This window comes from Cnephaeus nilssonii (genome assembly GCF_951640355.1).
Source record: "Cnephaeus nilssonii genome assembly, chromosome: 10".
Taxonomy (NCBI): domain Eukaryota; kingdom Metazoa; phylum Chordata; class Mammalia; order Chiroptera; family Vespertilionidae; genus Cnephaeus; species Cnephaeus nilssonii.
The window spans coordinates 29,179,491-29,191,596 of NC_137081.1; the positions used below are offsets into that span (position 1 = coordinate 29,179,491).

At 43.5% G+C, this 12,106-nt stretch overlaps 1 protein-coding gene across 1 annotated transcript in view; it reads right to left on the reverse strand.

The window, feature by feature from the left end:
- DNER (delta/notch like EGF repeat containing) overlaps nucleotides 1-12,106 on the reverse strand; it is a gene marked incomplete at both ends in the record, with an annotated part of 225,236 nt that overhangs the window by 129,202 nt on the left and 83,928 nt on the right. Inside the window, one exon of the mRNA XM_079782988.1 lies at nucleotides 1,099-1,395. Within this exon, the coding sequence (XP_079639114.1) occupies nucleotides 1,099-1,395 (297 nt within the window). The remainder of the gene's footprint in view (nucleotides 1-1,098; nucleotides 1,396-12,106) is intronic.

The following is a 12,106-nucleotide window of genomic DNA, read 5'->3' on the forward strand; positions in this document are numbered from 1 at the left end:
CTCACAATCCAGGACTGCTGGCTCCCAACTGTTCACCTGCCTGATTGCCCCTAACCACTTCTGCCTGCCAGCCTGATCACCCCCTAACCACTCCCCTGCCAGCCTGATCAACGCCTAACTGCTCCCCTGCCAGCCCAATTTCCCCTAACTGCCCTCCCCTGCAGGCCTGGTCACCCCTAACTGCCCTCCCTTGCCAGCCTGGTCTCCCCTAACTGCCCTCCCCTACAGGCCTGGTCACCCCTAACTGTCTTTCCCTGCAGGCTTGGTCCCCCCCCCCAACTGCACTCCCCTGCAAGCCTGTGTCCCCCCAACTGCCCTCCTCTGCCGGCCCAGTCACCCCTAACTGCCCTCCCCTGCAGGCCATCCTGTGGCGGCCATCTTGTGTCCACATGGGGGCAGCCATCTTTGACCACATGGGGCGGCCATCTTGTGTGTTGGAGTGATGGTCAATTTGCATATTACTCTTTTATTAGATAGGATAATGAGACTTTTGATGAACTTGAAAATACAATAAGCCAAACCTTGACTGCCAAGATTTAGTAAATAGAATTTTCTATTGCCAAACTAAATAAAATTTGCCAATTTTATTTTCAAATATGTTCTCAAAATATTTTAAATCTATGATAGCTTTTTCTTCTCTAAATCCCATTGAAGGGCTGCAAGTCACCAAAAATAGAACCCAAAAAATAACAAGCAAACCAAGAAAATAGTGAACATAACATTCCACGAGTAAAATTAGGTCAGCAAAGGCAGGTCTTGGTTGCATTCATGTTTATGACTCTTCATTAGCCATTTGTTCCAAAATAAGATTGTCTCACAGAAATGTATATGGATTTTGTTCCCCAGAATAATTACATCCCTTTTCTTTTCTTGATTCCTCTTTTTAAGTGCACAAAACAATCACAATCCAAATGTCTCATCTATGTAACCAAGAGAGATTTCCCAAACAAGTGCAGACAGGAATAAGATTGGACACATTGTTTTGTTCACTGGGCAACTTAAAGGTTTTCCAATTTTTGTTGCTATAATTAGAACTACAGGAATTAATTAACCTTACTAATGTCTTATGTAAAAACGTATGCAACAAAACATTCTCACCTCCACTTGATCCCATTTCATTTCTACAACTTTCTGCCCTGTTTTCGGTTGCCATGTGGGCAGGGTCACGGTTGCCTGAGAGCGGGGCAGGATGGCATCAGGCTCCTGGGTAGCAGCGACTGGCTCAAGCTGTCTAGGTGCCATGGACTCAGTCCAGCCGGAGGCCTGGAGGCTGGGAGGTGCCTGTTCACAGTGTGGACCTTCATAGCCTTCTGTGCAAATGCAGAGGTAGCCACCGCTGCTGCTGCTGCAGTTGCCATGGTGACAAGGGTTGCTGGCACAGGGATCCGCAACAATCTGAAATGAGACCATAAATGGGTCAATTATTCCCTCATAAGAAAAGTGGTGCCATCGCTGGGAAATTAGCTCGGTGTCTCAGAGCTGCTGCTCCCGTGGAAACGCTATTCCTGGGGAACGCATGTCCTTAACTACTTGTGTTGTTGCGGGCAGCCTCCCAAGGTCATCCCAACGTTAACCTTTCCACAGGTAACAGGCCTCCCCCAAGGATAGATACATGATGGGGAAGAGCCTCCCAAACCAAGGCCCTATGCAACGCTGAATTCAGGAACATGTTATTTAGAGACATTTTCTAAGGCAAAAATAGTTAAAATTGAGGCTTATTAAGAAAATGTCAACTTTGATACTTGTAGCTGTGTGTCATGACAAATGAAAGTAGGGATCTAAAGTGAAATCTCCTTTTGCACATCCTGGACCATCACAAGACTGCCTCATGCCCAGTTTCTCTCTCCTGAAGATGCGCTTCCCTTGGTCTCCCAGTTTCCTACCTGGTGAAGAGAGCTTTTTAAGATGCTGTTTTTTAATTACAGGCTTCCAAAATGATGAGTGTGCACGACCATTGCAAGCTAGTAGAGAGCATGGTGGTGAAGCACATTAAGCAGAATCTTATAGAAGTTCCTAGCTCATCACTTTGGATGGTGATTACAGAGAAATGTAACCCTGCTGGATACAGAAGATAAAATTCACTTGCATGTCTTTAAGTTGTGTTCCTGCTCTACATGTTTATCCAGAGTCCTTTGCTGACCTCTGAATGGCCACTTGTTATTACCTGGTGATGCTACACAACAATGAGAAATGAAACAATGTTTCTCTGGAGACCCTCCAGGGTTCAGAAGTGTTCTCCACACTTATTCCATTAGCATTTGCTTCTGTGATGACGGAAAGTTAGACTCTATCTGATGCTCCCCTGGTTTCTCAGGGCTGATCACAAAATAGAACTCAGGAAAACCCAGACCACAGAGAAATGGAACCCCGATTTCTCCTATAGAAATGGTTCATACATAATTCTGCATGGAAAAACGGCTACTCATTATGCTAATTACCCTCATCAAACAATGTCCAACAAACTCCTTCAGGAATATTAAGGGATTTTGAATTGAATAAAATGAAGCTCAAAAATACTGCATTGTCAATTCTCTGCTATCACTTAGCAATCCCTTCACAGAATATCAGAAAAGAATAGGTAGAGTGGTATCTGAAGAGAATATTTAAACTGTAAATGATTTTAAATATCTAAAATCTTTATCAACTCAAAGTAAAACCCAACTCCTTCCAGGTAGACAAAGCCCTCCCCAATCTGACTCCTTCATACCCTGGTGTCCTCTCTTTGCACGTATGTTCCTTCTCCCTGAAACTGTCCCCACCCTGTTTTCTTTCTGTCCCTGGACTATGCCACGGTCATTCCCGCCTCCGGGCCTTTGCACCTGCTATGCTCTCTTCCTAGAATGCTTTCCTCCCAGACTCTGCATGGCTCTCCACCTCATTTCACAAAGTGGAAGTCCAGTTGTGGAGGTCACTACTGCCATTGGATCTCACTAATTTTGAACTATATGCAGGAAATAACCAAACTATCAAAATGCATGAGCCAAAAATATCATAATTAATAGATTTGACTTTGGGGATACCCAATATTTAACAGGCAATCTTTTCTCAGCTATAATTTCTAGCTTCTAATGATGGGGGAGAAGGGGAATGATTAAGACTTTGTAATTTCAGCTATAAAAAAAAGAGAAAGGAGAAAGCCCTGGGGTTAATGGTTTCCTGCTTATAGCTACCCAACAAGCTCATTTATTCAATGTTGTACATGTATTGCATCAGATTAATTCATCTATTTTAGGTAAATATTTTCACACCATAGAAGTGACCTGACACGCATTCCCCACACATTAAGTGAAGGGTTGGGGTAGGACACCCCAGGGCCTCCTCCATCCGTAGGATTTCAGATTCTGTTGATAGCCACTCAGGTTTCAGTGACACTGTTTTCAGAAAGTCCAGAGAAGCACAGCACTAGCCTGAGACCACCGCCTCCCTCACTTATACCCGTGCTCAGTGGGCAGAGTCAGCCAGGGAAACGGAGGCATGTCTGCGGAGTCCAAACCCAGCGCCGCCCAGGAGGACCTGCAGTCACAGATGGAGCACGTCACGTGAGCCAGGCCGCACAGGTCACTGAGGGACGCAGGGATGCGTGGCATTTATAGAGCAGTAAGCAGTAAGATGTAAACACAGAAGAGAAATAACGGAGGGGGATTTGTGTGGGGTCTGAAGAAATAAGTAGGATGGGCCACTGTTTTGGCAATTTTTCTGAGCAGCAAATCAATTCAGGAACTTTTTACTACAGAATTTGATACAGATATTGGTATCAAAGGAAGAAGTTACCTTGTTAAGCAAGGAACAAAAAAGCCATCAAGCAGCATTTCTCAGGCTGGGCACTCCTGACTCTTTGGGCTGGATAGTTCTTTGTTGGGAGAGCTGCCCTGTGCATTGTGGGTGTTTAGCAGCGTCCCTCATCTCTACTTGCCAGATGCCAGTAGACGTCCTCCCTTCAACAATGACAGTTGTGAGAACCAAAATGGTCTGCAGACATTGCCAGTGCCCCTGAAGCAAAATCACCCCCATAGACAGGACAGACTGATCATCTTCCTCCATCAAAATGTTTTAAAAATCCATCTGACTCCAGAAATGAAATAAAAAGGCAGCAACATGATGAAAGAAAAAAATGGTACTGTATATTACAATGGATGAAATCCTTTATTATATCCATTCCTGGGTGTCACTAACAGAGAGACCCCTCGATAAAAAGGGCAAAGAAATAAACAAGCAACATGCAGAATGGTTTGCACACAATCGTGCCGTTTTTAATATTATTTTTAAATACACATAAAACCACGTGTCCATTTGTGTGTATGTAAGCACACATATAAATTTTAAAAGCAGAATGGACCATGATTTTAATAATTTGGGCAGTAGAATCAATTAAGGAACTTGTAAAAATACATATTCCCCAGCTCCAAGATATTCATGGAAACTCCGAAGGTGAGGCCTAGAAACCCGTATCTTTCAGCATCCCTGGACTCTGATGCTCTGGTCCAAACACCAAAATTGAGAGTTTCTCAGTATAAACCAGGGATGGCAAACTCCAAACACAGGCCAACTCCAGCCGGCTTCTGTGAATAAAGTTTTCCTGGGATCTGGCCATGGCCCTCTGTGTAGGTTTTCACTGCACCACCTCAGCAGATGAAGAACAGCCATGGAGACTATCTGGCCCACAGAGCCATTAGAGTACGTATTATCCGACCCTGGAGTTTTATCTGGCCCTGATCCAGACCATTCCGACTGTGGGTTCACAAAAGGAAGAAACGGGTAGGTGGGCTCATCTGGGTAAACTTCAAAGACGACAAGTTAAAACAGGGGCTTGATCATGTCGATAGCAATTACTACTATTTCTTCTCCCCACCCAACTCCCTTACTGGGATGGCATATACTAAGTGATTAAATCACAGAAAGGACTTTTCACAGTACAACTTGAGGCAGAGAAGGGACCAGCCGCACTTTGGATTGTAATTATGTGAAGAAACGTGACAATAAATCTTGGCACTCTGAAAGGAATGCTTATGTAGATAACACACTATGAAGTGAGATCTCTATAAAGGGTCGCACTCCTACCTTTCCTTCACTGGAGGAAGTGTGGAAATTCTGTCCCTATCCTCCCACCCATGGACAGCTCACTGCAGAGGCCAAACGTAGACAGAGGTGGAACCCTGCAGGGGAGACGGGGGACGAATCACACAGACCAAGGGGCCTAGAAATAGCAGGACTGCCCACTTACTGGTATATGTGGAATTTAATGAACAAACAAAACAGAAACAGACTCATAGATACAGAGAACAGACTGACAGCTGTCAGAGGGGAAAGGGTTGGGAGGCGGGTGAAAAAGGTGAAGAAATTAAGCAAAGAAACAAAAAACAACTCCTAAACAGATAACAGTATGGTGATTACCAGAGGGAAAGCCCAGTTGGGGGAGGGTAAAGGGGAGATAAATGGTGATGGAAGGAGACTTCCCTTGGGATGATGGACACACAATACAATACACAGATGATGTGTTATAAAATTATATCCCTGAAACCTATATAATTTTATTAACCAATGTTATCCCAATGATTTCAATTTAAAAAAATGTTACATGACTCGGCCATGTTTTCATGGTACAAGCTTAGGACCAGCTAGATGCACAGCCAAAGATTTTCCTCTTATGTCGTGCTGGATCCACTGATAAGACTTGAAGGGATGCAGTTCTTGTCCAATATAACTTTTCTATTATCTGACATTTCACCATTATCACTTCAGTTCTTAGAAAAAGTACTGAAGAGGCACTGAAAAGATCTTGGAGTCTCACTTTAGGTATTACTATCTACAAAACATTCTTTCTCTCGCTGTCTAAACTCCAGCTTCTTTATCGGTCACAATGCACAACTTTTCTTTCTAAGAGTGGTTATCAGGGTAAAAACTAAAGAAAAGAAATAGCAGGACTGTCTACATCTGCCAACTGGGAGGGGGACCACAGCGGAGATGACTCCGGAATTTGGAGTTCAGGGTTTCGAGAAAAATAGCAATGAGCAATTGTTACCCTGAAGTGCTATGACACAGTAGAGAAAACTGGGCTCCTACTCCCATTTGTGGGTGATCCTGGCCAAGGCAAGGATGTTTCCTGGCACTCAGTCTCCTCAACTGTAAAAGGCAAGAATGGGACTAGGGAGCTCCAATGTCCTTTCACTTCCTAATATTTGGTTTCTCAGTCCAAATAGAAATTGCACTGGTTAGAAATTGTTCCTGCTAAAAAGCAAATGAACAATGTTGGGGTCCAACTATCACAGTGCTTTAATCTGAAAAAGGATACATTTTCTACTTTGTTCAATAATGATCCTAACTATATTCCAACTCCAACTGCTTACCCACTAGGAGTAAAGATATGAGGGAGGGAGTAGTCACTACAGTGTTTATGCCAGTAGTAGACTGGGCCAAGAAATGCATCTCATGAATTGTTTTTTTCCAAATCCAAATAATAATAGAAATGCTCATTCACTTCACTGGGTCAAGGACGCTATGTCATAGTGAAATACACATTCCCATGTTTTAATATTTCTTCCCTTCTGTATTAGAGACCCTGGGTCTACTTGAAAATTATTCCAAGACTAATTTGGACAGTCATTTCCCCTCAATTCTCAGTCAATTTTCTTAAAACCAGCCTGTCCTGATTTTTGTATCTGGGTTGAGTCACATTTGTAAGTGGGCTAAAAGGAAATTACAAGCAGAGTTCAAACTCTTGGCGATGAAATGAATCCATTAAAAATAAACATGTCCAATTATTTTTCTACTTTTTTATGGCATCTCTTTACATTTGGAAATTACCTTGAAATTACACTGCCTTTGCTTCAGTCTGGCTAACACATAGTCAATAGTCACACTGATGAATCTTTAAGCCCTGTTCAGTTGCAGATATATCAAGAATTGAATAACTTTTCTTCAAAAACCTGGCAAACCCTTTGTGTTCTGCTTTCTATATTCACTAAATTCCCAGAGATAACACTCAACTGCATTTACTGGCATAGGCACATCAGCCTCAGATGAAATGATTTTCTTTTTTTTATTTTAGTCATTCAAAGACAAGTTTCTTGAATCAGAAACTTATAGAACAATTTCAATGCCAACATCCGTGTCTTGCCTCTCATCAGAGACACTCATACATCCTAGCAAACGATCTTTACAAACCAACAATGCCATGAATACAGGAGATATGTCAACTCTTACTTCCCTGCCCACTCAGGAAAAGAAGCCTACACAAACTGGGAAGTAAGCTTTCTAGATTAAGGTTATACAGGCATCTCAATCGATGCAGGAAAAGTGTCTTATTAAATTCAACATCCATTTAGAGTGAAGACTTTTGGCAAATAGGAAGAGAAGTGACCTTCTTTAATCTGATAAAGAGTATCTAAAAATATATATTTTTAAAATCTACAGGAAATGGAATACTTATTAGTGAAATGTTGAAAAGTTTCTCACTGAAACTGAGAACAAAGCAAGGATGTTTGCATCACCACTTCCATTGAACACTGCACTACAGGTCCTAGCCCATGCAAGAAGACAGGAATGAAAAGAAGATATAAGGACTGAGTAGGAACAAAAACTGTCATGATCCACAGACTACATGATTATGCATGCAGATAAATTATGAGAATATGGAATTTCAGCAATTTTGACACCAGTCAAAATTTCTTGAAAAAGACAAACAATTGCATCTCCATGTTTCAGAAAAAAACAAATAAACAAACATTTAAAAAAGTGTTGTTTGCAATATATCAAAGAAATCAAATATCTAGGAATAAGTCAACTGAAAGAAGTATATGAACTCACCAAAAAGTTCAGTAAAATAGTAAAATAATAATGAGAGAAATTAAAGAAGATATATATATAAATGGAGGAATTATAAAACTCAAAGATTCCAATTTCCCCAGAACTATTTACAGATTTAATGCAATTGCAACAAAAATCACAAGAATTATTTTGTTGTTGTTTTTTTCTTCTTCTTCTTGAATAAAATGTCTCCAAATAGCCCAGATGCTCCTGATAAGAACTATGTAGGAGGGCTTGCTCCATGAAGAATCGGGAATTTTAAAGCTACAGTAACTAGGACAATGGAAGAGAGAGTCAAGAACTAGAAAACTAGAATGATCATATACCATATAGACACTTCATTTCTGAAATAGAGCAATGCAGTAAATACAATCTTTTCAATAAATTGATATACATGTGTGTGGATATTAAGCTTGACTCCTTCCTCACACCATATATAAAAATAAAATTTTCTTTCTTAAAATAATTTTATTTTTAAAAATTATTAATCTCTACATCTAGCAATGATACAGTGAAGGAAGTACTCACAGGATCAGTATAACCTTTATGAAAAAGGTCTGGCAATGTATCTGGAAATACACAGATGAATGGCACAAGGCCAAAGATTAGTGATTAGTGGGGTAACAGATGAATAAACCCACTCATCACAGTGAGATCAGAGCCATGAAATATGTATACAGATGCTATGAAAACAGAGAGTTAGGGCCCTGAACTTGCCAAGGTAATTCAGGAAGTTTTCCTATATAAAGTAACTCGCAAAGATCAAGGAGGAGCTACCAAAGGACAGAAGAGCAGGAAAGGGAGCTCCTGCCAGAGAGAACAGCAAGTACAAAGACCCTGAGGTATTGAAGAGGGTGGTATATTGAGAGAATCTTACCTAATAATAGACAAACATGTAAATTGACTGTACCTCCGCTACGCCCACAGCCAATCAGAGTTGTTATGCAAATTAACCCAACAAAGATGGTGGATAATTTGCATATGTAGGCGCCAGTGGCCTGGGTTCCGGGAACATCCTCAGCACCCAGGTCACTCGAGGTAGGCCCCGCCTGGGCCCTGAGCAGCCTGGGAAGGGCCTGAGCCATGGGGCCTCTGGGCAGGGCCGAGCCCCTGGAGCTGAGGGGGGGCCCTGCCCAGGCCTAAAACCCTGCTTTAGGCCTGAGCAGGGGCGGAGCTGACAATCGGAGTGAACTACAGAGGAAACACCTTTTCTGACCGTTCATTGGCTAAGCTCCCTGTATGCCACTGATAATATTCTTAGTAACTTGGGTAATAAGAATCCAAAAAGGTGATCTAGGGTTTTCCACCACAATCCTGGAGAATAAAACGAAGGTCCATTGCTGGAGGGCTAAGAAATATCATATCCTGCCCTAGCCGGTTTGGCTCAGTGGATAATGCCTCGGCCTGCCAACCGCAGGGTCCAGGTTCAATTCTGATCAAGGGCATGTACCTAGATTGCAGGCTCCTCCCTGGCCGGGGCCCAGGTCAGGGCTCATGCAGGATGCAACCAATCAAAGTGTTCCTCTCACTTTGATGTTTCTCTCTGTCTTTCCTTTTCTCTTCCACATTCTCTAAAAATCAATGAAAACATATCCTCAGGTGAGGATTAAAAAAAGAAAGAAAGAAAGAAAGAAATGTCATATCCTATGAAAGACACATCTTGAAAATGCCTAAAGAAAGTTGTCATTTTTTCATGGTGAAGGGACTGGAGTCTGTGTTGATGAAAACACCTTGGTGGCTGCGGTGACTGGCAGTGGCTGCAGCAGCAGGGTGATGGGCTGGTGCCTTCCCCTGATCAGCCTGGTCACCTCCCACAAAGGGAGGCCAGACTGCAACTTAGACCCACTCCCCATCAGTAGGACATCCCCTGAGGGCTCCCAGTATGTGAGATGGGGCAGACTGGGCTGAGGGACACGCGCACACACACAGCCCCAGTGCACGAATTTCGTGCACTGGGCCCCTAGTTATAAATAGTTCTACTTAACTGGCAAATGGGCCACGTGCCAGTGAGTTTTAAAAGTAGATTTGATGAAAAAGTTGAAGATTGGTTCATAGCACGTGCTGCTAAAGAGTTTGACTTTGGCTCTGAAAGCAAGTCAATAATGAAATGTAAGCAAGAATATGACAGATGAAACATTTTAGAGACAGACCCCTAGCAACAATGAGATATATTAGGAAACCACTGGAATTATCCAGGTGAGGAATGATTGGGCCATATCTAAAGTTGGGTCAATAAAGACAGAAATGTGAAGGCAGGCTGGAGAGTCATAGGATTGGGAGACTTACTGATTATATGGGTAAGGTGAAAAAGTTGCTATGCCTGGTAACTCCTGGGTTTTTGACTTGGACAACCAGGTAAATAAATGGTAGGGTCACTCATTGAAATACGGGATTCAAAAAGAAAAACAAGTTGAGAAGGGGCAGGAAGCCATGGTTTTTTATTTGGGGCAGGAAGACTTTAGGTATCTAAGAAACACTGAATAGACAATGTCCTTAAGTCATTATAAACACAGATCTGGCGCTCAGGGGAAATGAATGAGCTGGGCTCCTGCTTTTAAAATCACCAGTGTATTGGGGGACGGGGGCCAGAAGGGTGACCATGCATATAAACAAGGTCATTGTGGCCGAGGCATCAGAGAGGTTGGGAGGGGTCCGCTGGAGGGGTTAGGAAACATGAGCACGGAGGAGAAAACGGATTTAGGAAAGAGATAAAACATGTTGAGGGCCATAAGCACCAGGGCCCTTATATGCCCTGACTCATTTGCTCTTACCAACCCTGTCCCATAAAGATGACCCTAACTTTATCCAAAAGGAACCAAAGCTCAGGAAGGGTAAGTAGCTGATCCACTGTCTCATGTGGCAGAAATATGAACCCAAGACTGAGTGACTCCTTTACTTTTTTCCACCAAGCCTCTTCTTTTATGTCATGAGGTCAAGGAGTGGTTTCTGGGAGGAGAGTAGCTCTCTGCCATCGGCTACCAGAGGAAAGAAACCCAATTACTGGAGAGTGGTTCCAGATTTGGCACTGGTCACCCAGACCTGGGCAATTTGAGCAGCTTGAGGGTCCGGCCATCTTCCAGCGGGTCAGGAAGCATCAGAGACGACACTCAGGACACAGTGGGAGAGGAGAACCCTGGGTTCAGTCAGCTGTGGGGGCCTCAGGTTCAACAGACCCTAAACCCTGGGTGGCTCATCGGGCCTTTGAAAGAACCTGGACCGAGCTCACTCAGCTTAGTAAGAGAAGGTGTCTGTCCAGAGAGCCCCAGTTTCTGGTTTTGTGCAAGGTTCCAGTGTTGCACATGTGGAATCCGAGACGCCTGAAGATAGGTCTAGGACAGTGGTCGGCAAACTCATTAGTCAACAGAGCCAAATATCAACAGTACGATTGAAATTTCTTTTGAGAGCCAAATTTGTTAAACTTAAACTTCTTCTAACGCCACTTCTTCAAAATAGACTCGCCCAGGCCGTGGTATTTTGTGGAAGAGCCACACTCAAGGGGCCAAAGAGCTGCATGTGGCTCGCGAGCCGCAGTTTGCCAACCACGGGTCTAGGATAATTGAGCCCACAGGAATATGGAACCTTAGAAGGCTCTGCAAGGTAAAGAGCTGGAAAAGCCAGATTTTCTCCTGCCCTCACTCAGGCCCCCCACCCTGGGTAACCATGGCTTTTAGAGCAAGTATCTGCTCTGTGAACCACATGCTAACCAAGTTTCAGGGCAAAGTTTGAGCAAATGGAGCTACTCTGCCCAGACAACAGGAGAGGGCAGCATACACAGGCTGGTGAGGTGCCCAGACCAGGAGAGCAGAGGCGAAGGGGCGCGGGGGCTCGGTGCAGGCTGCCACACAGCAGGGAGAGGAGGTGGAGAGGTGGCATCTGTCCTGAGAAGAGCTAGTTCATTAGCGTCTTCAAAGCTGGGGCTGAAACTGTCTACACATGTGAAAGCTGGGGCTACACCTTTCTGGGTAACATTTCCCACCAGTCAAATGAAAAAGGGCATTTTTTGTTTATGTCCTTTAAAAAAAAAAAACAACTTTTCTAGGAAATGTCTGCCATCTGCCAACGCTGGAACTAGCGACACAATCTGAGTGAGGTTGGCAGGTAACTGCCCTGGTGAAGACTGTCAAGAGCAGCACCCACTGCACCCCTATTTTGAGAGTTTTCTGCACCTAGAGGCCCCTCTCCTGGCAGCAATGATGAAACTTAACTTGCCTTTGCTCAAAAGTCACCTCAAAGCTCCTTCCTGACTTTTCTCCCAGACGGTGGAGCAGTAGGCAGATTCCACAGACTTTTTCAGAGCCCAGCG